Here is a 27,136-nt window from a genome sequence, read left to right as displayed (position 1 = left end):
AGTACCACAGATCTGCTCCTGCTCCCCTACTTGACACATTGGGAAATGAAGCACCAGAGAAGTTGTGTGTATGTGTTCTTTTTAATTAAAAAAATTTTTTTTTTAAAGTTTATTTACTTTGAGAGTGAGTGAGCCAGCAGGGGCAGGGCAGAGAGAGAGAGAGAGAGAGAGAGAGAGATTCTCAAGCAGACTCCACGCTATCATCATACAGCCCGACACAGGGCTCAAACTCATGAACCGTGAGATCATCACCTGAGCTGAAACCAAGAGTCGTGCGCTTAACTGACGGAGCCGTCCAGGTGCCCCGTGTGTCTTTTAATGTCACAAGGGCTGTGGGTAGCAGCCCAGGATAAGAACATCATCTCTCATGGACCTGTTCTTTGCTCTTCCCAAAGACCCTGCGGCCTCCACCGCACCCAGTGTCCCCTCTGAATGAAGAACTTAGCTTAGCCCAGAGCTAACATAAGTAGAAACAAAGTAATAGACGCACAGAGAAAACATCTAAAATCCCTTTATTTGTTTTGAAAACAACCTCCATTCTTCATCTCTCAATTTAGTCCTGGCCCAGTGACAAAAAAGGCTTTTTTCTGGCCTCCTTTGTAAGAAAGGGAACAACATAAACACTTTCCGTTAGATCTCTGTCGCCAGATTCCAGCAAGGGGAAAACTGAGCCAGGACTGGAACTCAGCAGCATGGAGAGCATGTGAAATCTGTCTCTGAGCCCCACGTGGCTTACAATCCCTTCCTCCGTCCTCCCTGAGACACCTGCTCCTGTCCGGGGGTCTCTGCCTCTACCTCCCGGTGCAGGGCATCTACTACAGTAGTTGTGAGCTGCTGGTAGCCTGATTTCCAGTCTGCTTCTCATCTGGGGAAACGTCACCCGTGGCCCTGCTTGCTCTGGTGCGGGGTCCTCAAGAGCTCACCAAGTCCCAGTGCTGGCTCATAAGTGACGACTCACACGGGTTGACAACGATTTCCCTGCCATTCTCAGAGCCATCACCAAACATGTCCGTGTCTAGGCAGAGGTGGGATGCTAAGTGCTCGATGCGGGAACCGGTCTTGGTCCATTGCTGAGAAGACGGAGAGGAGAGAGAGTGAACTAGGATTTTCTGACTGAGGCCCCAGGTCGTACTGACAATATCAGGAGTTCCAGAATAATCAGCCGTGTTTACACCACGTGGCTAGGGTCACCCAGAGACTTGACTTCACGGTCTCATGGAGGAATAAAACTTCAACTAATTGCTTTGTTAGGTACTGTTGGTTTTGCTTTGTTTGTTTGTTAGTTTGAGATTTTTTCCCCCAGATAAAAAAGTAAAAGCAAAATCAACGTTTGCTAGGAAAACTCATTAGAAGGCAATAACTTTGTAAGCAACAGGCCAGGAAATGTGAAGCATATTAGTCATAAGAGCAATGAGAGGAATGATGTGCATTCAGCATCTGCACGCCAGGAAGAAGTGGGAGTGAGCTGGGGGATGGGATACAGGAGGGCAGACAGGCTTCTGGGCAGTACCCGACACTGTGAACCTGGGCTCCTCCAAAGGGCTTCAGCACACGAAGGGCTCATGCCGAGAGGGGGTCTCATGCCTCCGCTCCCCATACCTAACCTTACACATAAGTGGGGGGATGGACACATTTTGGGGAACCACCACCAAGCAGGTACCATAGACCATTTCAGTTCATCACTCTAAACAGCTGCCCCATGTGGTGGGTGTCATCAACTCCATTTCACAGAGGAAGAAATCAAAGCTCAGAGAGGTCCAGTAACCTGCTGTGGGTCACACAGCCAGTGAGTCATAGAAAGGCATTGGAATCTCTGTCTCTCTAATGGCAGTACCCAGTTGTCAGGAAACTGTGTGGGGTTAACAACTTGGGGTCAACTGGGCACATGGCACATCCAGAGTGCTACGAATCTTGGTGGGTCTTCTGCCAGAGCACAAGGCTCCTGAAGGCAAAGATTCGAGTCCTTCTCATCCCTGTAGGCCTGAAGGCTTTGCCCTGGTGCTCCCCAGCTCTGGGGTGCCAGGTGGGCACGAGAGCTAGGCAGGCAAGTGCAGATGCATGTGCACACTGTGGTCTGCCAAAGTCCACAGGCATGCAGGGGCAAGCCGACCTCCTCTCCAACCAGGAGCATCTCTTTCTGATCACCCCCTCCTCTTCTATAGTTTCTCTCTTGTCTTGCACACAAGACTCAGACCTACCCAGGCAGCCCAGTAGCTGAAGGTGGCCACGCCCCCGTGTGCCCACCGAGCACTTACCTGTCTGTCATCTCCATTCTTGCAGAGGACCAGAACCACTGGGGCGCCAGGGAAGATGGTGGTGACTGACAGGCACAGCTCTTCCTGGAGGATCTGTTGGGTGTATGTGAAGGCCCATATCTGGAGGGGAAGAGGCCAGAAGGTTCTCATCAGGATCCTTGGAAGCCTGGTGGGGCACTCCCGGGACTGTGTGATAATTAGTGCAGCCTTGTACAAAGCACTGGGGGTCCCGGCAGAAATAGATGGTCAACAAAGTCACCTTGGAAAACGGGACTCAATAGCCAGAGAGTCGCAGGTCACAGCCCCACTGAAGTCTCCGTCCCCACGCCTGCGAAGGGGACTAGCCTGGGCACACAGGCCACCTCTGGGATGTGTAGGCAATTCTGGGCTTGAGGTGGGGAAGCCTGGACAGCACACCAGCCTAGCAGTATAGTCTTGTTTCTTTGTTTGGATCCATGTCTGTTCCCCACGCGAACACCATGACCAGCTACCTGGCAGGTCACCCCTAGCTGTCTTTAGAAGATCTCTTCTTTGAAAAGGAGGCCAAATCAGTGTCCTGAAAGCATGAGTGTTATGGTAAGAGGCCCACGGCAGCACAAAAGGGACAGGGAGTGCACCGAGGGAGGGAACGGAAGGGCAGAGGGAAAGAAGGTCACAAGACAGAACATGGTCACAGCAGGTGCGTGCACTCCAGCCCTCAGGAGGACAGATCGCTTAGCCCAGAGCTCCTACAGGGAGGGGAGCTGAATACGTGAATGGACAAGGAGGGTGGGAGAGGAAAGGGGCATTCTGGGAGGGTCTTTACAAGTTACGTGTTTCACTTATTCCACGAAATGCCAGAGATCAGAGAGTGGCTAATAGCTGAAGAAGCCCAAACCACTTTCAGTTCTTAGGTCAGGGGGACAAAAATGTAAAGTTCCACACGGTCCTTCCCAGTCTGCAAAGTGGGGACACCATCTGCCCTTGGTCCTCATCACGGAGCAAGGGTGACCGGTGAATTGGATGCTTTGAGGGGAGCTGCAGAGAGGACCCATCAAGGACTGGGCCCCTTCTCCACTGCACCCGTGCTGACCAGCTGACCCTCAGCCTCTGGACCAGGCCACTCAGCAGACACTTCTCGGCCCGAGGATGGAGAAAGGGTCCCTCAGCTGGCTGGTCTCCTGCTCTCATGAGCTGACCCCGTGCTCATCTGACCCTTGTTCTGCACCTTCCTCAGCTGACAGCAGCCACTCCCTGGCCCTGGTGCCTCTCCCCACTTCTGCTACCTGGTGACATCTTCAGCATCTTTCTTGTGTCCTGGCTTGTTCTCTTTGCTCACAGGCTGCCCCATCAGACGCTTGGATGCAGACCACTGCCTCTCATGATCTGGAACCTTCCCTGTCCCTGATATCTGGATGGGGCCACCTGCTCAGTGGGAGCCGCTGTCCCCTTTGGATGGGTTCTGTGTGTGGATTTCCTTTTCCTTTTTAAAAAGTTTTTATTTTTTATTATTTTAAATTTTTTTTTCCTTTTTTAATAGTTTATTGTCAAGTTGGTTATATAAAAAGTTTTTAAATGTTTATTAATTTTTACAAGAGAGAGAGAGATTGAATGTGAGCAGTGGAGGGGCAGAGAGAGAGACACAGAATCCAAAGCAGGCTCCAGGCTCTGAGCTGTCAGCACAGACTGGACGCGGGGATTGAACCCACAAACTGGGAGATCATGACCTAAGCCAAAGTCAGATGCTTAACTGCCTGAGCCACCCAGGCATCCCTCCTGCACCCCTTTTTAGGTCGCTGGTGTTGGGAGAAGATCTAGACCAAAAAGATGAAAATAGACTGGCTGTGAGGTGAGACTTCTTGGAGCCTGGGCATGGGTACAGGGGATCCTTTATACTCTTCCATTTATTTCTAGACCTATATATATTTAATTTTTTAAATAATAAATGTTATGGAATGTACTCCTTGGAACATATCAATAAGTTCTCCACTGGCCTTGAACATCACCATACTACAGATGCCATTTGCTTCCCTCCAGGGTAAACTGAAAAGGAAAGATGTCTGTATGCACAGAGGTGAAACGATAACCATGATGATATTGTTAGCATTTACTGAACACTTACTATGTGAGAGACACTGTTCCGGGGGCTTTGCACAGGTTAATTTAGTCTTCATAAGAATCCTACTAGGTAAGTATTATTATCCCCATTTTACAGATGACTAAAGGCTCACAGGTTATCCAAAGTCATGAACTAGTCAGCGGCCCTGCACTAGTTCCAGCTGGTTTATCGTTGCTGTTGCTCTTGCCGCCAGAGTCATGGCTCCTTCCAGTGCCCTTCTATTCAGAGTTCATCACAGGCAGTGCCTGTCCCTGAGATCCGTCTCCCAGGGACAAATATTGTAAATATGAAAGCTGCAGATCAGCTCTACTCTGACAGCAGAGAGCTGGTCAGTTCCCACTGGAAACAAGAGTCACACCCACTCATGTTGGGGACTGGCAGGGGGGCATGGGCCAGAAGTAGGCGCCTCCCTGACATTGATGGGAACTAGGGAAGAGCATGAATGGAGGCCCACATTCCACGGACTCCACGCCAGGGCAGGGGGGTGGGGTACACACAGCACTGGCTACCAGCCTGTGCCTGCTCCCTTTTTCTTCCCACCCTGGCTCTGACCCCCGCTGTGAACTCCCCACCTGCATATCCACGCTCCACTGGTCACTCCCCTGGGCCTGGGTAGCATGCTAAAGACACAGGGACCCTCAGGAGACCCATGCAGGTCCTCAGTTCAGGCTCAGGCCATTTCGACAGGGGATTCTGGGGCTCCAGACATCTGTAGTGTGATCTAGAAAGTGGGAGCAGATCTTGGGTATGTGGAGAATTCTGTAGGAGGAGGGGACAGAAGGGCCCGAAGCCCAGGCCCAGGCTCAAGCCCAAGGGCAGGGCTGCCAGGGACCCACTACCCAGACCCACCATACAACTGGCCTCAGCTTTAGGTTTCTGCCATTGCCAAGAAATGAGGCTAAACACACAGTCAGTGATGTGGAAAGAAGATAAGGTCCATCCCTCTGACCCATTACCCACCCACACAGCTTTCTGTAAACCATGAATTAGCATTTTAAAAATAAATCCTGTAATTATCTTGATTGCCACAATACACTGACTTTGTCTTTTTTTATGTGAAGAGCATTAACTAATTAAACATAAAAACTTGAAATATACCACAATTTCTGAAAGCTCATCTTGGCATTTCTTCTGTGTTAATATCCCAGGGGCTTCAAAAACTGGAAGAGCTAGGGAAGGCCTGAGGGTGGGAGAGCAGTGGTGGGCTTTTTTTTTTGACATTGGAGACACCCCATCCACTGACGTCTTTCGGGAAGGATGGCAAGTGATGCCCCCCACCCCCACCCCTTTGGGGCCAGGGGCAGGGCTCAGACGAAATCACCTTAAGACCCCCAGCGGGAGAATGCACACATGCACAGACAGCGGATGGAAGCCTTTACACGAAGCAGACTTTCCATTAGCTGATACTTTACTGGCACTGAAATAATTCAGCCTCAATTTCTTGGAGGAGTAGAGCTTTCTGGCCACATCTGCGCAAGAGGAGAGGGAGAAGTGGAGGAGAGAGGGAGCAGGTGGGGCAGGAAGCGAGGAAAGGTTTTCTGATTCCCATTCTGCAGCCTGTCAGACTCCCAGAATGGCCGGTGATGAATGGGTTTATTAAATGAATCTCAGAGTCAGAAATGGATTCAGGAAGGTAGCGGTGATGGCTCGGGCTGGCTGATCTCGATCGGTGTGCACTGGGCCATCTCCTGACAGCTCCATTTGGGGGTCTGGCCAAGTCATGGAGCCCCCCCGCACCCCAGTACACACAGACATGGCCACACCCACAGGAGGTAACCCTCCTTGGGGACAGGCCACTGAGGGACTGAGGAGACCGGGGTTCACTTGGGGCCCTCCAGCCCCTTTGCTCCTGCCTTGGAAGAGGGGAACAGATGATGGGGGGTGGCTGAGGCCGGACACCCTTAAGGGCTCTGCACTTAGTGAGTCTCTGGAAGACAGGCCCTGCATGAAGAGAAGAGAGCAGGCTGGCAGGTGGTGGCAGCCGACTTCTCTCTGGGCAATGCCCATCTGGCTGCAGCTATCAGGGCTGAGGCCATACAGGCTGCAACACCCAGCATGGGCTTCATGGTCTTGTGTTGGATGGAGCAGCAGATAGGAAAGATGCCCTTAAGAGGTTATGTTGGGGGGTACCTGGGTGGCTCAGTCCAGTTAAACATGTGACTCTCGATTTGGGCCCATGGCATGATCTCACGGTTGTGAGATCTGTGCTGAGTTCTGTGCTGAGTAGAGAGCTGGTTTAGGATTCTCTCTCCCTCCCTCTGCCCCCTCCCTGACTCGTGCTCTCTTTCTCTCTCTGAAAAGAAACATGAAGAAGAAGAAGAAGAAGAAGAAGAAGAAGAAGAAGAAGAAGAAGAAGAAGAAGAAGAAGAAGAAGAAGAAGAAGACGACGACGACATGTCTAGAGGAGCCAAGGTCCAAAGAGGCAGGCATGAGATGAGTTGGGGTCCAGGCCCAGGGCTGACCTCGGAATGGCCCAGGGCCACAGCTAGGAGGCAAGAAGGAACAGGCCTGGGGCAGCAGCTCTTGATGAGAGTGATCTCACCCCGTCTGCCCAGGGTACAACGCGGCAGTGTCGAGAGGCATTTTTTGATCACTACGATGAGGTGGAGGGTGTCACTGGCACCCAGCAGGTGTGGCCAGGGATGCTGGCAAACTCCTACTGTGCACAGGACAGTCCCCACAATGAAGAATTATCCAGTACTAACGCAAACAGGGCTGAGGTTGAGACACCCCAGCCTAGTCTGAAGGGCTTGGTCCCTGGGGACAGCAGGCCCAGCATTACTCGTGAATGACCTGAGAGCACTGGACAACCTTTCTAAGCCTCACTTACCCCATCTGTGAAATGGCGGATAGTAGGACACGGTTCCTGGGGTCGTGTGATGACTAACCCAGATGATGCCCGTGGAACATGCAGCTGGTGCCTGGCGTTGGCGTGGTCCCTGTGGACAATACTTTTATGGTACATGGGAAGAGCGATGGTTGAGTGAGGAGAGAAACATTCACACGTGGAGAGAAGGTAGGGGCTGTGTTTTCATTCACACAGAAGCCCGAATTAGTTACTGATGGTGGTGAGCTCTCTGTTCAAAAAGTCTTCTACATGGGGAACAGTAAACAGTGGAGAAGAGACCCCGAAGGCCAAGCAGCATTGCTAGTTCTGCTGTGGTTAGATGGGCAGATGGCTCATTTCATTAGGACTCTGGCTCTAGGTGCTTCATATTCATAGTCTACTGATGCTCACAGTGATCCTGGGAGGCAGGTACAGTTTTATGGAGGGGAACAAAGGTCAGTGGTTACTCTAGGCAATGCCAGAAGCAGACTGCTGGGCTGACTGTAAATGTGGGGCCTCTTTGGTGAGACTGGATCTGAGCCAAGAGCATNCCCCCCCCCCCCCCCCCCCCGGAAGCCCTCTTCAGGATGGAACAAATGCATGGGCTCAAGGGACACTTTAGTTCAGCCAACTTCTCGATGCACCTAGGTCCCTGAAGGATCACCCAAATGCACGGACTGGCCATGTTGGGCACACCTTCTTCAGCTGCATGGACACAGACTTCAGCCTCTCCCTGGTGACCCGTGGCAGCAGGGTCACTCCCTCCCTTCCATTAGGACCTTCCTTCATTAGACTCACTGTCAGGGTCTCTTCTTTATTTCCAGTCCATCCTGTCCCTTCATCCTGAGTTGTAAGAACACATTTTATATATGTGTGATTATAAACCTACAGCCAGTACATCTGTTGTTGGGTCATGCTGCTGGGCCCTAGAGCGACTGCTAACTCACCTGCTTGTTACTCCTGCGAACCTGGGTGACATACTTAACTATGCAGCTCTGTCCCCTCCAATGGGAAATGAAGATAATGTCGGTCCTTGCTGCGGAGGGTCACTGAATGGAACAGACGGGTTCCCACATATACGTGTTCAGAACGGTGCTGGCCACAGAGCAAGCACTCAGTTACTGTCTGTATGTTGACTACTGTGATGGAGGAAGCCGACAGGAAGAGAGATGGGCCCAGAGAGCTTCCACTGGAAAACTGCCTTTGCTTTGCCTCCCAGGAGAGATGCTGGAGAGGCAGCTGTAATGGGGCCGATCCTAAGGGTGTGTTGAGGAAGTGTGGGAAGGAAGGGTGGGATCAGACAGGGAAGGCAACATGCTGGCCGCCTGTCCCATGGGCAGACTCACCTAGAGGTGCCAAGGGGCGTGTAGGTGTGGGGGGAAGAGCTTCACTTTCTCTCGCCCACCTATGTGTCCAGCTGCCTACATGTGTCCTTCATAAGCCGTAGTCCAAACCACCGGGAACACAGGTAGATGGACACACTGAGGAGTTTTTAGTTTTTTTCCCACCTTTTTAAAAATTGGGATAGTAAATGAGATTGGTGCATTTGTCTTCTATCTTTCACACAAATATTTTTCTAGAGAATCCAATAAAGTTAAGAGGAAACTCATTGACCTGGAGGCTTCTTGGGCTTTGCACGTCTGCAAACTGATGATGTATTTCTCGTGTACTTCACCCGAGGCATCAGCCTGCTGACATCTTCAATACATGTTCAGATTAAACATTTTCTTCCCAAGGTTGATGAGCCAGCCAAGAAAGAGAGGTAAGGCAGAGTGGACAGATGGGCTGGCGGGGGGGGGACAGAGGCCAGCGTCCTAGGCAGAGGACAATCACGGTCTGATTGTCTCAACAATGGGGACACCCATGTGCCTGGGAGCCCAGCCTTGGAGAGCGTGTGGCCAGCTGGAAGCAGAACTCCAAGCTCTCGGTTATCATCTTCTAGTGTTCTTTTACTCCAGGACTCTGGAGCCCTGGAATCCACCACCCCATGGCCTGAGCCTGATTTTAGGACTTGTAGAGATCTTACCCCAGGCCTGTCCTCCCAGGGGTAGACTGCATCTCTCCTGCACACAGCCAGACCCAAAGGGAACCATTTAGAGGGGAGTGACCAAGTGTGGATATGCAAGTGAGGAGTTCACAGTGGGGTACAGAGCCAGGGTGGGAAGAAAAGGGGGGCAGGCACAGGCTGGTAGCCAGCGCCATGTGTTCCCCATCCCCGTACCCTGGTGTGGAGTCCATGGAATGTGGGCCTCCATTCTTGCTCTCTCCCGGTTCCCATCAATGTCAGGGAGGCGCCTACTGTGTCTGTCCCCCTCTCTGGCCTCCAGTCCCCAACATGTGGTGTGGCCCTTGTTTCCAGTGGGAACTGACCAGCTCTCTGCTGTCAAAATGGAGCCAATCTATAGTTTTCACATTTACAATATTTGTTTCTGGGAGAGAGATCTCTGGGGCAGACATCTCCCACAACTGAACTTAAATAAAAGGGTTCCAGAACCAGCTGTGACTCCGACAGCAGCAATAGCAGAGCTATGGCATTGTGATTGGATTTTCCAAATCCTGCCACCACTCCTGAACCTATGACTTTGGATAATCTCTCCAGGCCCTGGTTTCATCTATAAAATTAGGATAATAGTAATCCCTCCTTTATGGGGCTCTTGGATCCCTTCCTGGATACGGCTTCTCCCAGGCAGAGAAGGAGGCAGCTGCAGAAAGGGCTGAATTGAGTCATGAGAAAAGGCCCACGGGGCACATGGGACCCCCTCTGGACAGGCCAAGAGGCAGCACAAGAAGAGAAATGAAATGTAGGAGGGAGAAGAGGTGAAGCCCGGTCAGAGGAAACAACCTCTGGATGCCATAACGCATTAGTAGGAAGGGCTGGTGAGTAGAAAGGCACGACTGACTTTATTACGTAGGAAGGAAGGAAAGATACTGAAAGGAAGAGAAAGGTAACCTAAGTCAATCCTGCAAGAGTGCATCTCCACATGTGCTCTCGCTCTCTCTCTCTCTCGTGCGCGCGTGCTCTCTCTCTCTCTCTCTCTCTCACACACACACACACACACACACACACACACACACACACACTTGGGATTATTCTAGCTGAATCAGTTATGTGGATTTCTATCTGTCCAAAGTGGGTTTACACCTTCAGAACCCTTGGACGTGCATCCCAGTCTTGCTGTTAGCCGTGGGCCCTTCTAGAAGGCGGCTGTGTTGAATCGTCTGGCCCCACTCCACATCCAGCATGCAGCNCTCTCTCTCTCTCTCTCTCTCTCTCTCGTGCGCGCGTGCTCTCTCTCTCTCTCTCTCTCTCTCACACACACACACACACACACACACACACACACACACGGGATTATTCTAGCTGAATCAGTTATGTGGATTTCTATCCGTCCAAAGTGGGTTTACACCTTCAGAACCCTTGGACGTGCATCCCAGTCTTGCTGTTAGCCGTGGGCCCTTCTAGAAGGCGGCTGTGTTGAATCGTCTGGCCCCACTCCACATCCAGCATGCAGCCTGGTGCCTGGTGCATCGTGGGCACTCAGTGTTGTCCACGGAAGCAGACTGAATGTCTATCTTAAAGTCTTCTTCCATTTTCCTGAATTCACACTGCTGCTACACAAACTGTTCTCTCCAAAGTGGGAAGGAGGGATAGCTTGGCACTTTCTTCTAGAAAGAGCTCTTGGCTCACTCCAAGCCTGTTATTATGCTTGCCCTTGGTTTCCCACAGATGACCAATTTTCCTCCCCCTTCTCGTGCTGCTGGAAGGTCAGCTGAAATGGGTACCATTACCCTGCAGTCAGATCTCTCACTGGGGCTGGGCTAGTGGGGGACCCTTCCCCGAGATCCTGTGGTTCCCCTCCCCCCACGTCCATATGCAGCCAAAGCCACTGCTTTGCTGAAGACAGATCAAGCCAACTCCTGTCCCAAGGAAAGGGGGAAGACAACAGTCAGGCTGTTGGGACCCCCACAGACAGGGCCTGCACACAGATTCAGAAGAGAGACATGTGCCTCACCTATTTACAACAGTTTACAAACTGTCACTGGAGCAAATGGTGCCGTTCCCAGCCAGACTGCCATACCTAAAGCAAAACCAATGCCCCTGCTTCCTTTCCCCTTTCCTGCCTAACTCAGGCAGTCCCTCCCATGTCTTGTTGGAGCAGAGAAATGGCTCTTGGAAAAGTCATTGCAAGCTGGAGGCCGGTGGTGAGATGCCTCAAACACCAGGTCTTGGGCGTACATTTTTGTGGCAGACAGTGGGGAGCCATTGAAGGCTGTACTGAGATGGGGAACAGAGGTCTGATGGTGGCATGTCTGCTCGGGGATGAGGGGCAGAGACTGGAGACTGTGGCCATAACCTAACACAATGGGTCCCAACCCAGATAGTTTTATGACCCAGTGGGAGGTCGGTATAGCTTGGAGAAAGTTCTATTATCATGACTGGTGTGCAGGACATCTGGTGGGCAGAGGCTGAGGATGCTGCTAGGCCAGCTGCAGAGCACAGGACAGCCCCCAACACCAAGAACCATCCAGCCCAAGACATCAACAGTGCCGAGGCTGAGGAAGGCTGATGGGCATGAAGGAGTGAATGAAGGACGGAAGGAGAAGAGCTATTCGAGGGAAGGCAGGAAAAGATCTGCAGCAATGGGGATGCAGGGGAAAGAGAAGCTGGGGCAGATGAACAGGACTGGAGCCTGGGAGAGGGCAGTCACACAGAAAAGCGGTGGGATGGGGAGGTGGCCATGGTGCTGGCAGCCACTCAAAGCCAGTTGTCCCCTAAAATCACAGACGCTCTGTCATCTAGCTATAGCCCAGGACTTCACACATGCTTCCTGGGCTGCCCCTTCTTCCTTTCCAGGCAAGGCCTATTTCTTCTCCTTTCTCAGGACACAGCTCATTTTCAAGTCTTCTGGGAAGACGTCCCTGACCCTCATGCATATGGCGGATGCCACCCTTGGTGGCTGAGCTCCACCCAGAACAGAGTTTGTAACAGAATGACTGCTTACTTGCCTGTTCCTGCATTAGATCCCTTCAGGGACCATGCAGACCTGCAACCTAGTCATTCATCACCTTGTCTTCACAGCACAAAAGAGTGGTTTGTTGAGTGAATAAAATGATGGGAATTCCTGGAGGGATGAAAACTAGAATTTGTGAATCAATGAAACAGGGGATGTCAAAGCTGGAAGCTTGAATAGAATCTCCAAGAAACCATTTACAGAGCAAAGGACAGTGACCTGAAAACCTGGGTGGATACTCACCATTAGCATATGAAAGAGGAGGACAAGAGCCAGCAAAGGAAAGAGAATGAACAGGAATGCAGGAGAGTCTGGATCAGCGCCAGGAGGAAGCTATGAGCTGGATGTGCTTTAATGTATCCACCAGGCAAGTGGATTTGCCAGTGACCTTTAAAAGAGTTCCCTCCTCAGGGGGTAGCATGCTGCCCCACAGAATGTGGGCGTGCTATGCGGATGAATGGACTAAGGGACAAGGCAACCTTTCTGAGAATGGATCCCCATGGGTCCTCCCGACATGGGGGAGGCCAGAGATAGCAGAAATGGAGCCATAGGCATGCTGAGGACAGGACAGGGCGGAAGGGACCAGAGGTCCCTGCCAGAGATGGGGGCGGTGGACAATGGTGATGGTTTTACCCGATCTGACGTCCGTCCGGGTTAAAGCAGTGGACTCAAAACAGGCATTTCACCCTGGAGCAGTGGCGCCCCGGGGAGCACGCTCTTCTCTGTTTGTATTTCACATTTTCCAGGTAGCTGTGTCACCTCCCTGCCTGACCCAGCCCACATTTACTGCCAGCAGGTAGACACCAAAGACGTACTCATTAAATCCTGCTAATTTAATGGCAATTTCCCATAGGCACAGCGTCGCCCGGTAAGAGGTCTTTCAGAGAAACTCTACACATTTGGAAATTTAGTGGCGTGAATTTAGTCCCAGAGTGAGGAGGAATCATACTTCTGCGCTGTTGCTAAGCTCTGGGTATAACACTTGGCGTCATAGAAAAGCAGGTGATGGAAACTAAGTCCCTGTACACGTTCTCATATCCCCAGCCTGTAACTCACCTGAGATTTTGCATCCTCGCCTTTGATCTTGACACAGGGGCTTAGCCTGAGATTGTAGATCTCTGTGTTTCTCTGCCTTTGAGACTCTAGGCACTTCTGCCTCTGTCGGATATTCCCCTTCTGGATGGAGGAATCGTTGGGGACTCTGGAGGAAAGTCACAGGAATGAGGAGAGCCAGCCGCTCTTTGGCTTAATAACTCTGGCAGCTGGAGAGGTCAAGGCAGGGTTTTGAGGATGATAGGGGCGTTTCACCTTCGGTGGGTCCTGGGGTGGGGGCTGCCACTAGGAACAATCCAGCAAGGAGAGACCCAGGAGGGTGTCAGTGAGCCTATGAGCCTCAGATCAACTGGGGCTCAAATGCCAGCAGTTGGGATGCTGCCACTAGCTAACCTCAATCCCTTGTGCTACTGATTCACCTAATTCCTCTCCTGGTTTCATGAGTAAGGCGAGCTGACTGGTCTTCTCCGACCTCCATGTACTAAAAAGTCCTCATTCAGCGGGCCACAGGGTGTCCCTTCTCCAGACCAAGTCAGCCGAGAGTGTTTCCTTGCACCAGCAAAAGGGAGGGTGGGTACCTGAGTTCTGGATAGACATTCTCCAGGTACCACTTGAAGCTCTGGCAGTGCAAATTCTTCCTCAGGTCCAGTCTGCTCTCGATGCTGAGGGTGATGGGGGCAGGGGTAGACACAAAGACAGAACACGGCTGTGTCACAGACAGGTACTAGGCTGAGGCACGACATGCAAGCTGTGCCCACGCTGCATCCATGTCTTTCCAGACGGAACTGGAGGAATTACCCGGGAGAGATTTCTAGAGCTCCAGACAGAGCTATGGAAACACTGAGCAGTATCTCACAATGGTATGGTAAGGACACAGAGGATTTGTGCTTTTACTTGAAAATGGGANCTCTCCTAGAAATAAATAAAAATATTTTTTAAAAAATTAAAAAAAAAAAAGAAAATGGGATTTGGGAGTGTTTTTACTTTTCATTAAAAACAAGGCTACAAGAACATTCAGTGTATTGTTGCTAATTCACCGTTGGGTCTCTGAGTCTGCTTAACCCACAAATCTCTCGTTGGATTCTGCAGTCAAAATACCAGTCCTGACCACCCCACCCTCAAAGAATCATCTTCTTTGGCTGGTTCTGTGCCTGGTCATGTCTTTATCCATCAGGTAATTCTCGAGCACCTACTATGTGCCAGGCATTGTGGGAAGTGATGGATGGTGAGCTTCTGAACAATCGAGAAAGGTAATGAGACAAGCAACTACAGCCCTGTGGGGACATGGGGCGGGCATGTGTGGAATGTGGGGGCACCTCAGAGGTGGACCCTTGCTTGTTGGATCAGCCACTGCCCAAGTGGTAACGTTGAAGCTGGTATCTGGAAGGAAAAGTGGCCGCTATTGAGACAAACCAGAAAGTGGGTGGTCCAGGGGGAGGCAGAGGAATAGCAAAGGGAGATCGGGGCCTGGGAAGGAGACGTCTGGTGGCAGGGGCAGTGAGTGCATGAATGTATGCGTGTGGGGGTGGCAGACTGGAAGTAAGTGGGATAAGAGGATGAAACAGATAGTTAAGAGTCTGGGGGCCACTGCGGAGGAGTCTGGACTTCGAGGCAATGGGATGCAACTGATGGGCTCTTAGCAGAGCAGGATGTGGTGATGTCTGCACTTTCAGGGCACCTTATAGGTGGTGAATGGGTCTGACGGGGCCAAGCTGGAGATGAGGAGGGAGGTGGGAGGCAGCTGCAGAGGTCCAGGAGTTGATCATGCTCTCAGATAGGGAAGGGCGGAGTGGGATGGACAGAGGGGACAGGTCCAAGCCCCTCCATTTCTCTCCAGCTGCACTGCCATCACCATCCTGGGCTCCGTGGACACTTTGCTCTTCCCAGGTGCCCACATAGGACTGGCTCTGAGTGGGCCAGCCTCCCCTCCTTTGGGCCCTGACTAGACCAGGTGTTTTCACAGCCAGGACCTCGTATTTAGCACTAAGCACATCTCACCAGACCCAAAGCAAGGTGAGTAGAGGAATGACATCATTTTTAAAACAACTGAACGTTGAGCATTCAAGCAAAGACCTAGGCGCTCAGTGCATGCAGGGGGCAGGATCGCCGGCACTGAGTGATTGCAGGATATGGGAAGACAGGGGGAGGGGAGGGTCAAAGCTGATACCCAGAGTTCTGACTTAGGCAATAGGACACAAGGAATGTTCGTAGAGGCTGGGGATATGGGATGAGGAGCAAGTTTAAGAGCAAAGTAGATGAGTTCTTTTTAGGATTTGAGTTAGAGGAGCCTGGGAAGTGTCCGGGTGGAGATGTCCTGTCTGTACTTGGAGAACACACAGTATGAAGACGGTGAGGACAGACCCTCATGGAAGATCACATACAAGGCAGGAGAGAGGAACCTGAGGCTGCACATGGGACCAAGAAGGTGGAGCGTGAACAGTAGCACAAGACTGCAGGTGCTAAACCATGGTCAGAGGTGCGCNAGAGGAGCCTGGGAAGTGTCCGGGTGGAGATGTCCTGTCTGTACTTGGAGAACACACAGTATGAAGACGGTGAGGACAGACCCTCATGGAAGATCACATACAAGGCAGGAGAGAGGAAACTGAGGCTGCACATCGGTCCAAGAAGCACAAGACTGCAGGTGCTAAACCATGGTCAGAGGTGCGTCAGAGGGGCTGGGATGGAGAAGACCAATGGGGTAACACAGAGGCTGTCTGGGGCTCACGGGGGTCAGGGTGAGCCAGGTGGGGGCTCTCGGGAGTGAGGGGTGGGGATGGGGCTCAGATTACACTCAGGAGAGGAGCAGGGAACAGCCACACAGCGCACACAGGCCCTGAGGGAGCAGACAGGGCTGTAGGGCACGAGCGAAGCTGGATTGGAGGAAAGTTCTTTTTAAATGGTTTAAGTTTTAAGATTTACGATGCTGCATCAGCTTAAATATGGATGGGAACCATGCAGTAGGGAGGAAAGATTAGGGATGAGGGAGAGTAGAGACCCTCGAAGGGCAAAGTCCCCCAGAACAGTGGTTCCCACACTATCTGCACATTAGAGTCACAGAGGTGGGGGTGGGGTGGCTGCCTTTTAAAAATTCCACAGCCCAGGCCATACTCCAGGCTAAATCAACTCTCTGGGAGTGGCATTAGTCATTTTTGAAGCTCCCCAGGTGATTGCAATGTGCGAGCTAGGTCGGGACACATTACCCTAGAACTCTGCTCTTCGAGGAGAGGTCCTCAGACCAGCAACATGGCACCACCCGAGAGCTTATTAGAAATGCAACCCTACTGAATCAGCAACCATATTTTAACAAGATTTCTAGGAGGTCTGTGTGCACATTAAAGTTTGAGAAGCCCTGAGCCAGGAGGCAGGAGAGAATGAATCCCGGCGGAGAGAGCTGGATAAATGTTGACTTATGAATGAATACAGATGAAAGGTGGATCCCGGGTACAGATGGAGGGCTGGCTAGCATCTTTTTTGAGATGAACTCAAGAAGGATGGAGCAGATACAGCAAAGTTCACAGGTCAGTTGTCTTGGGAAGTTGAGGCCCATCTATTTCATCTATAAAACAGAAGGTGTCATCTGCTGTGAGTGACGGGTAGACTCAGGCATCAGGGAGACAGGAGAAGTTTAAACGGAGATTGGGGTGAATGGTACCCAGGAAAGGTGACAGGACAGAAAGGCCTGCCAAGGGCCTCCCTGAGACTGATGGCCACAGTGTGTTAGCAATACTGGCTGATACGTTCCAGAACCTTCAGCAGCCTGTGCACAGGGGAAGAAGAGGCACAAAGTTGGGTTCACCCAGGGTTGAGAAAACTGCCTGGGGTGCTGACAGAGGATGTACAACAGGACAAAAGATCTGACAACAATGTCTTTTAAACCTTCTCTTTAAGCAAGAGAGTGAACCCAGGCTGGGGAGGGAAGGAGGTAAAGAAGGGGGCAGGTGCATGGCCACAGTCAGTGGACCGGAAGTTTGAGGACCTGTGAGGTCCTGAGCGATTGTGCTGGAGGGACAGCATGGGTTTATAACTTCAGAGACACAAACCATTTTGACTGGGTCTGATATAATCCTTCTGAGTAGTGTAGGCAGCAAAAACCTGTCCACTCACCAGCCTTAGTCTGACAGAGGATATCAGTATGACAAAAAACAAAACAAAACAAAACAGAAAAACAACAAAAAACACCCACTGGTTGCTCCTCAAAACAATCAAATGATAACATCAACAGAGTTCCCGTTTTTCTTTTATCAGCTCTGGCCTGGAGAATGCAACCTATAGTTTTGGGATCAGACAGGTGTGGTTTGAGCCTCATCCCTCATGTGATTTGATCAGAGCAAGTCCCTTAACCTGCAGAAGCCTCAGTGTCCTGTCCCATAAAATAGAGGCAACTAAACCCATTTCTCAGAGTTTGGGGAGCACTAACAGGACAGCCTTTAGGGCATCTGGCACAGAATTCCTTCCCTGTCCTTGTCCACTCCCAAGAAGTTGGAGCAGAACCCTAGGGGACACATGTCTGATACTGCTCCTCTGAGAAGAAGGGCAGTTTGGGTGTGGGTGGCTCAGATTTCGGAGGAGGAACTCTGACCTCCAGGGACTAAGGCCGGTGTGTCTGGCTTCCTACCACTCTGTAAAAAGCTAGAAATATCGCCCATTGTGCGAGGCACAGCTCACTCACTGGGGCGGTGGCCCAGGTTGTCAATCATTCCATAAGAGCTACTGAGAGCCCTGCATACCCAGCACAGGGCAGGAACGAGAAGGGACACGAATGAGAACAGCCACAGCCTGGGTCCTGCAGGTGCTCAAAGGCTGAGTGACCAGCTAAGCAGACAGGCTGTCAGGAGCTGTGGGTCTTCTTTTTTTTTTTTTTTTTTTTTTTAATGTTTTATTTATTTCTAGGAGAGAGAGAGACAGAGTGAGCAGGGGAGGGTCAGAGAGAGAGGGAGTCACAGACTGAAACAGGCTCCAGGCTCTGAGCTGGCAGGCAGCACAGAGCCCGACGCGGGGCTCGAGCCCACGAACCGCGAGATCATGACCCAAGCGAAAGTCGGACGCTTAACCGACTAAGCCACCCAGGCGCCCCTGGAGCTGGGGGTCTTCTTGATCCTCTGCACGAATCAGCCAGAAGGGACACTTACTTTCCAAAAGGCCTCTCCAGGGCGAATGGCCGGGCAGCATAATAGTACTGCTTGTATTCATCCATCCACACCTCAGCTGTCCGCTTGGTGTTTCTGGGGAGACGGGGGCGGGGGTCACATATCAGTTAAAATGCACATGCAGGCAGCACTACCCAGCTGGGGGCCCCCACGATCCAAGAATAGCATTCTTCCCTGGGTGCTGAGCCCAGCCAAGTCCCACCTGATCTCCAAAGGGGCCTTTACCCCAAGACACAGAACATTAGTAGGAAGGACAAACTCCTCCCCAAAAGGTACACACCAGAAAAATTAAGCCAGAAATAGAACTTATGTGACTCAAAAAGGAAGGAAGGAAGGAAGGAAGGAAGGAAGGAAGGAAGGAAGGAAGGAAGGAAGGAAGGAAGAGAAGAGAACCAGGAGAACCCACACATGCCAGTAACCAAGAGGAGAGAGGCAGGGCCTCCACTCCTGGTCTAGGAGCTCCTGCTTTCTGCAGGCGAAGTGCTGGGGGGGGGGGTCCCAGCTTTTGGCGGGAAAGCCAATCACATGGCTTCACGGAGCCCATGAGCTCAGCGTGGTACAGGTATAAAGAATCAAGGAATCAAGCCATCTGTCAGACATTCTGCCAGCCTGCTCATCTTTCCCGGGTGTTTGCTCTGAGTCTGATCTCACAGGGCACAGAAAAAGTGAGAGACACTGACACGGAGAATGTCACCATTCAGCAGACAGGGAGGCAGAGATACCAGGAAGAGCTTGCAGAGCAAGACCGAGGTCATCAGAAAACAGTCAGATCCCAGGAGCAGTGGAGGAGCAACTCCTGCTGAGGCCTATGGAAGTGAACTTGGAGTTCCACCAAACAGAGATGCTCCTGGAGCACATGCATTCCATATAGGGCTGTGGTGAGCTCCTTCAAGCTGGTGGACTCGAAGTGAGTCATACACCTGCAGCTCGTTCTTGGTGCACGGAAGTTACCAGCGCCTTACAGCGCGTTCACCTGGCCTGGTCATCAGCAAACTGCATGCTGCTTGGAAGACACCTGTGCCATCTTTCTCTAACCACTGACTGACCTGCTGGCCAGGGCCCAGACTCAAAGACAGTGAATGTTCTGGAGCCTACAGCTGCCCCCTCATTCTCAGGCTGGCCCCCTTCCACAGCATGGCCCCATGGCTTTTCCTATACCTTTTCCTCCTGAAAACCCGAGGCCAAGACATCCCTCTGGGTTTCTGGTGCCCTCTGGTTTTCTTACCAACCCACCCCTGTCCACCAAGTTTCTGCAAAAGGTGTTAACTTTCCCCCTGCTCCATCCCATGACAATCCTGAGACTGTCATGTCAGGACATGACCTACACCTGCTCATACATGTGAAAACTGAGGAAGGAAAAACACAGATAAGGAAAACGATACCCTAGATGAAGAAAACCACCAAGAAGCACCTAGCTCCTCCCTCTCCCAAGTGGACCAAATGACAGAAAAGGAAAAAGGAGAATAAATGGAGAAGTGAAGCTGTCAGGTGACAAGACATGAGAATAAGGGAAAAGCGAGAAGAAGCTGGAGGAAAGATGAATGAGGGGAAAGAGGGTACACAGGAATTATTTCTAGGAGAAGGAATCACAGGAGAAGGTGTATGAAGAGACAGAGCAGGAATAGGTAAGAGCACTGCCCGGCCACTAAGGCCCTGGGATCTTCATCCTGCACCCCCTCCCACCCCCGCCATGCCCCCTGCAGGAGGTGCGAACACCCTGGGCAAGGAGCCCAGGGTCGCAGGGCTTGCCCCAGTCTGGACCTGTCTGTGCACCAGCAGGACCCTGAGGCAGGCACGTGAGCTATAGCCGCCTGTGCACCCCAGTCTCAAATCCTTCCAAGAACCTTTCCCCTGGTGACCCAGCCTGAAAGTGGGAGCAGCGGATCTTCCAGAACTCAGGGGCAACATGGCGTCCTCTTCCCCCAGCCAGAACAACCCCATATACCTGGAGCCCTGCAGGACGGTGCTGCCCTGGGACGTGTGGGCCTTGTGCAGTCAGTGGTGGGGAAGAGCCCCAGGCCTCCTCCCCACACTGGGTGGACAAGCCAGACCTTCCTTGCTTCGGCAGGATCCCAGGGAGAATGAGGTGTGGCTCCTGAGCATCCAGAAAACTCTGGAAACTTGCCAGAGAACACAGGCAGCCACAACCCACCAGCAGGAAAGCCCTCTGCTCTCTGCTGACCCCGTGAGGATCCAGGACACGCACTTACTTTATATATGTGTTGGCATTTCCATCTGGGAAAACATATGGGTGCTTCTTCCGGAAGACGTGGCCCACTCGGCTGCAGGGGACGATCTCCAGGCTGCCGCCGCACATCCACACTCTGAAGGAGATTTCTGTAAGACAGTCGTGCCCCCCTCATCACTGCTCTCTGTCCTCTGGAGGGGAGGGGACACAAGATGACAGCACCGAGGCCCCAGGTCCAAGGGAGAGATCAGGGCCCACTGTATCTAGCTGAGGGCTTGGGGCGAGGAGTCAGGCTGTGTGTTCTGCTGGCTGGGCAACCTCAGTTTCCCCATCTGCAAATGGGGATAAAAGTAAGTCCCAGCAGGGAAGATGACAGGAGTGAATATGGAAATAGTGGCTGGCTTGGAGAGGCATATATTTCATGGGGCCCTCCATGTCCCCTCCCCTCATGGAGGGCCACAGAGGGTTAGAATCAGGATCGAAGAGAAAGAATTTCCATTCAAGAATATAGGAGAATTTCCCAACAGTCAAGGCCCTGATAGAAATGGCTGTTATGGAAGTAGTGAGTTTCACACTCTCACAGGCAAGCAAAACACATGGGCAGGGTTCCCAGGAACCACCTGGTCGGACACCTCCCAATGCCTCCCAACACCCCTCCTGCAATTCTACCGTTCTGTAAGGGCACCTGAATCATCGTCCGGGAGGGGGTGTCTGGGCAGTAGCTGAGAGCAGCTGTAGAAAATGCTAGAAGCCTCTACACTATTACTGGGGCTCTTCCCTAGTGCAGGGATTTTGCACACATACCTGGTTCTTGCAGGTGGGCTGCGGCCTATGCAGCTGCAGGTAGAGCAGAGACTGCAGAGGCGGCTATGTGAGGCTGGGGTATGCTTTTCTCCCCTGGGGCTGTGTCCTAGCCAGCCTGACGTTGTGCTCCCAGCCCAGAAGGAGGCAGGGCCACACCAAGGTGGTGGAGGGAAGAAGTGTCTTACCACTGCCAGTGTTTAGAATTGCTGAATGACAGTTAGGCAGTTTTGTGATTGCTTTTAACTTCTCAACGGACAGTGCACCTCCGCGTTGACTATGCCCAGGGCAGCCTCCCCCTTGCACCCCACTAGGCAGGCCACTGGTGGGAAGTGCCAGCTTCCCAGCTGCTAATTCACGCTTGCTCCATGCTTCTGCAGTCAAGTTCAAACGTAGGGAAGGAATCACATTCACGCCCATGCGCATGGGTCTGCCTCTGGGGGGTGGGGGCGGGGGGCATGTGGAAGGAGGCTCAGGTTCAGGGGCAGGGAATGAAGAGGTGAGTATTCAAGTGCCTTCCCACCACATACATGCCCCACACCCTCCAGGGCCCTACCTCCATGGGTTCTTTCACCCTGGTTCCTCTCTCTTATATGCTGTCCCTCTACCTCCTGCTCTCTGTCTCCATTCTGGCTCTCCAAGCAGGTGCCAAAATGATTTCTTCATCATGAATCTCACTTGCTCTATCACTCATCTGTCCTCAGTCACTCTTTATCTACCCCTACTGCCTTCTGCCCTGTGCCCTTGAATTGCAGCCCAGGCTCCCTAGATACCAAGCCCACTGCTACCACCTTCTCCACACCGGCCCTTCTGCTTGCCCAGGCACTGGTCCCAGTGTGCTACAGCTCATTCCCAGGAAGCTCAGGGACAGAGTGGGGACAATGTGTGCATTAAGATGAAGAAAAGGCTTCTCAAGATTACTTTCCAATGATGGCAAGAACATGGAGTGGGGGAGGAAGACGGGAAGAGCTCGGCTTTGGGGTCGGCAGCCCTGAGACCACAGCAGCCCCCTAGCTGTGTCCCTGAGGGAACCCACTTCACCTTGCTGAGGCTGGGTTTCTTCACATGCCAAACCCAGATCACAAAAGTACTCCACAGGCTTGCCATCTACATCAAATGAAACAGGGTTTGGAGAATACAGTGAGAGTATTTAGTACAGCTTTAGTACGACAGAAAGATGAGCATCAACTGTGATCAGGCACCCCTGAAGTCAGTCTCTGAAACATCGACCCCATTAGCACTGCCCTCCCATACTCACTTCTAGTTTCCTTCTTCTGCCACAGCAGCCAGTTGAAATTTGTGGAATTAACATTAGGGATTTTGACTTTCCATAAAAGTCCTCGATACACAGCAATCTAACATTTGGCTGGAGCACTGTGGGATTGTGTACTCCAGCCTGGTGTTTGTGGGGTTTGGGGGGGACACAGAGCAATGAGTGAGCTTAGCTGACTGCCGACACCACCTCCCCACCTCACAGTGAGTGCACCAAGGGGCGGTAGGGGCTGGTCCATGGAATTGTTAGCACACGTGTGACTGTGGCCCCAGGATGTCTTCCTTAACAGTACGCTCCAAAAGTCTACTGTGTTCCCCTCATTTCCTCTCCAGGATCTCAAAATACAGTCTGCTCCAGTTCCCAAAAAAGGAAAACCCTCTCATCCTTCAAAACTAGAGACAGAGATCTGGTTTACTAGATATAACCTACAAATTTTGTGCCAGCCTTCCTCCAAAAATACGCATACGTTTTGGCTATGGTCTCTTCCTTTCCATGTATTCAAATAAGACATATGTCCCTCCTCATTTGCAAAGTGAATCCCTCCAAACTATGCCTCAGTTCCATCCCCCACCTCCTCGGACCCCTGCAACCTGCTTCTGCCCCCATGCTTCCCTTGTCGGGGATCTTGCTTCTCTCTGCATCTTTGCTGCCCCTCTGTCGGTATGCACAGGCCCCCCACCTCCAAACACAGTCACCTGACGCTGGTCCTTCTCCACCTTCCTTGTGGTCTTCTGGCATTCTTCCACCTCGAAGGCTCTGTCTTTACGGGATCTTCCCGACACTGCTTCCTCAGCTGACCCCATGGCTCATGTGATGCCAAGGACTCCTCACCATCCCGCCAGCCCCAGCTCTCCCCCAGCTCCTGCACCAACTTCCAAGGCTGTCTGATGCTCTGTCAAGGAGTGCTGGACACCAGCTGATAGGGTGCATCTCCTACCCCGTTCTAGTCTTCCACAGCCTGCCACAGCCTGTCTCCTCTCCTCCACCTGTTAAACCATCCCTCTTCCTCCTCCTCACTTTCCTGTGGCCTGTGCGTTCACCTAAAATTGCATGTACCTCAACTCTGCGAACGTGAGCCATGGGAGGAAAATGACCTCCTCATCTAACCCTGGGCTGTGCTTTGTTCTGTCCTCCCTCAGGTGGTAGAGTGTTAGTCATCCTAACAAGCCTGCTCCTGGTCACGGATGTTCTTATTTTATGATGCAGAAGCAGTTCTGACCCGACACCTGTCAGTGGATACCTGGGGACTGAGCACATCTCCCCACTCCAGAACTCAGCTCTCGCCCTGCCTCCACTCGCCCTCCGCACTCAGCAGCCCCCATCGGCCAACACAGCTGTGGCTGCAAAGACCTGTGACCCACCACCACATTGCATCTCCTCCACTCACTCATCCAATCCTGACAAATGTCCATCTTTGTGCCCCTTCGGTCTGGCTGATGCTGCCCATAGGCGCCTGTGGCTCAAAACACGGTAACAGCTTCTCTGCTCTGGAATCCTGAGTGTTGTAACTGGGGTGGTGGGAGACAGGAGGCCCGACCTGCACTGCTGTGCCGCCCCTGGAGTCCGGCAGCCTGGGCGGTGCAGCTTGGAGCATGCACATTAGCGTGATGCTCCACAGGGATACTGTGTGGGGTGCTTAGCATCCAGGACGTGGAGCTGCCCTGGCCTTGTCTATACCACTCACATCAGGATAACCATCCATGCAGATATGTGCAGACACCTAGCAACGTCTTATAACCCAGAGGCCCCATGCAGTGGGGGCTTGTGCATCAGCAGCGCTGTGGACTGAGGTGTGGGGCATCGGGCCTTCCAGGCACCGCCTAGACCCTCTGCTTTCCATGTCTGCGGCTTCTGCAGAGTCATCACTTCCCTCGGTGAGGGGGATGGAGCAGAGAGATGCTGTAGGGAATCTGAAGGGGGTTCTCGCTGAGTCAGCGCCGGCACCATCTCCCCAGTGATAAATGTCATGCAGGCCCTAATCCACTTTGAATTCCAGGCAGGGAGACGTGTAATTATTCCACCCTCATTGGGGGCGCCGGTATCTTATTTTCGTTAGACATCAGATCCATACTTAAGGACCAGCTGCCCTCCTCCATCCTCACTTCTTTCCTTCTGTCTCATCAGAAGCCCACTGGTTGTCTTACCAGGTCCCCATAGGCCCCCGCCCTCCACAAGACCCGTCTCTGCCTGATAAGCCCATGACTGGCTGGATGGGAAAGGGGACATCTTCTCCCAGGACAACAAACCGCAGCTCTCCATATACCAGTGCTCAGCCAGACCCATTAAGTTCCAATTTCATTTCATAGTTGGGCTTCTAAACAAAGGTGGAGGCTCAGCTTCTACACATAGGCTCCGCTGACCACAATGATCCTGTTTTACGTGGAGCCGCACGTATTATATACAGACGTGAGTTGCACACATGGCAGCATGACCCATTCTATCTCTGGCCAAGGGAAACCTACTCGGGACAAGGGGAGTGGAGTGAGCAGTGGGCACCTACCTGGCTACCGTTCTCCATAAGTCCATGCATATAAGCATGGCCATAGGGACCCTTCCTTTTAATGATCTTTAAGTTCTCAGGACCTCCTGGGTTATTATTTTTTAATGAATGCATGGAGTTGAGTAGAGATCATCTTCTGATCTACAAAGTCACACTTCATACCATCTGGGACCATCTCGTTGCGACCGGGCACCCAGCTTCTGGATGAGTACCAGCCACTGGCCCACCACAGTCACCCAGAGGCATACAACAGCAAATGCCAAGGTGGTACACTTATCTTTCCATAATCCCTATGAAAAAGAGCCACCTGTGTCCTCTCTGCTGGGCCCTGGGTAGATGTGGGGAAGTTCAGGGGCAGTGGGAAAAGATGGTCCTGGGGACTTCACCTGGTCATGGGGTTTGGGCATAGCAGCCCAGAGACAGAACCAAGCTTTAGCTTAGTTCCCTGTCTACAGGAAAAGAGGACTTTTCATCAGACTCAGATGTTTTCCTCAGATGAGGCCATCGCCCTCACCCTGAGCCATCCAACTTGAAGAGGGAGAGTCAGAAAGAGAAGGTTCCAGGGATAAACTAGTCCAGCAGGTTGGATACAATGCCTCTCTAGCAGGTGCTGAGTCTGAAGGGCAAGCAGGGGCATGCACTTGATCCACTGACAGCAAGCTGCCCTGGGGCAGGACAAGGTAATCATCACCTTGGCTGCCATAACAAAGGACACACAAACTGGTGTGTGGTATTGGTTGTGCCCCCTGCTGAGGGCCTCCCAAGGCCCAGATCCAGGCATAAGAGCATTAAGTTCCTTGCTGGGGGCTCTGGAGAAGAATCCTCTCACAAGCTCCCAGTCTCTTGGTTTTGAACAGTTAGACAGCAGTTTTCAGTGTTCTAGGCCTTGAGGACTAGAGGTTGGAAGCATATTCTTGCCTTGCCTGGGTTTAGCAGCAGGGAGGTGGCAGGCACACGGGTGAATGAACACGAATCCAGAGAGGGCCCTGCACCTGGTGGAGAGGAGAACTGGGTGCTGAGAGGCACAGAGTGAGGAGGGTGGGCGAGAGCATGGGCAGGGAAGGTGCGCTGGTCCTGGAGGAGGCCGCCCCAGAGCTACTGTGTGGTGGGATCTGTGCTTGGTTGGGTGGTTGCAGAGGGCTGGGCATGTTGGGCAGTGCTTCTGGACTGGTGGCTAGAGAGGGGGGCACAGACTGGGAGGGACTCTCATCTGAGGAATGTGGGCCTCATCCTTAGGACAAGAAGCGGCCATGGTGGCTGCCGCGCCTGGGAAGTGGGAGATACCTACATTTTAGTGCTGCTTTCTGCCTGGGTGGGAGGCTGGCTTTGAGGGGAACAGAGTAGTCCCGGGGATGGAGAGAGGGGTGGATGTGAATGAGGCTGGGGGTGCGGATCCCAAGACATGGTGGGGAGGCCCCCCGCCACACCGTGGAGCCAGAATTCCTTCCCTCAGCACCACCTCTGGAGCTTAGAATGCTCCCCGACCCCATTAAAACCCCGGATCATCACCCCCACCCTGACAGGCTCTTCCAAATGCCCACCTTCGCACACGCAGGTGCCTATCTATGCTCGCCTGCAGAGCTGGAGTGCTCCACGTGACATATGCACCGTTGGAGAAACCCTGCGTCTTCTGGCATATAAAATGCTTTTAAAAATCCAGAAATGGCTTTCAAAGTGCTGAGAGCCGACTATAACATAATGGGATGCTGGGATGGTAGAAAACAGTGGTTCCGGGGATAGCTGTCTGTAGTACTTCTCTGTGGTTTAAAAAATGGTGTGTTGGATTGTAAAATGCCTCTCCCACACCTCATCCTCAGAAGCCCCTCCCCACTTCCCTATTGGAATCAGCACTTGTTAACATCCCACGATGGGGAAGCAATTAGCTGAGAATGCCACTTGATGTGTGCAGATGTGTGTCACTATTGCTATAAACAAAAGGTACTGGAATGTTGGGCTGGGATGTCCCATCATGAAAAATAATG

The 27,136-nt window shown here is 52.2% G+C and overlaps 1 protein-coding gene across 2 annotated transcripts in view; it reads right to left on the bottom strand.

Moving 5' to 3' along the window:
- Window positions 1-497: 497 nt before the first annotated feature.
- GALNT14 (polypeptide N-acetylgalactosaminyltransferase 14) overlaps window positions 498-27,136 on the bottom strand; it is a 214,587-nt gene continuing 187,948 nt past the window's right edge. Inside the window, exons 10-15 of one of the 2 annotated variants that reach the window (XM_077774114.1) lie at window positions 20,603-20,729; window positions 18,375-18,467; window positions 13,824-13,907; window positions 13,249-13,393; window positions 2,256-2,375; window positions 498-1,070 (exon numbers count right to left, since the gene is read on the bottom strand). In XM_077774114.1, the coding sequence (XP_077630240.1) occupies window positions 912-1,070; window positions 2,256-2,375; window positions 13,249-13,393; window positions 13,824-13,907; window positions 18,375-18,467; window positions 20,603-20,729 (728 nt within the window). In that variant the 3' untranslated portion in view covers window positions 498-911. The remainder of the gene's footprint in view (window positions 1,071-2,255; window positions 2,376-13,248; window positions 13,394-13,823; window positions 13,908-18,374; window positions 18,468-20,602; window positions 20,730-27,136) is intronic. The other variant, XM_077774115.1, reaches the window with a different exon arrangement.

This window comes from Crocuta crocuta, unplaced genomic scaffold (genome assembly GCF_008692635.1).
Source record: "Crocuta crocuta isolate KB4526 unplaced genomic scaffold, BGI_CrCroc_1.0 scaffold246, whole genome shotgun sequence".
Taxonomy (NCBI): domain Eukaryota; kingdom Metazoa; phylum Chordata; class Mammalia; order Carnivora; family Hyaenidae; genus Crocuta; species Crocuta crocuta.
The sequence above is the reverse complement of the archived record's forward strand: the minus strand, read 5'-3'. Positions and strand labels throughout refer to the sequence as shown.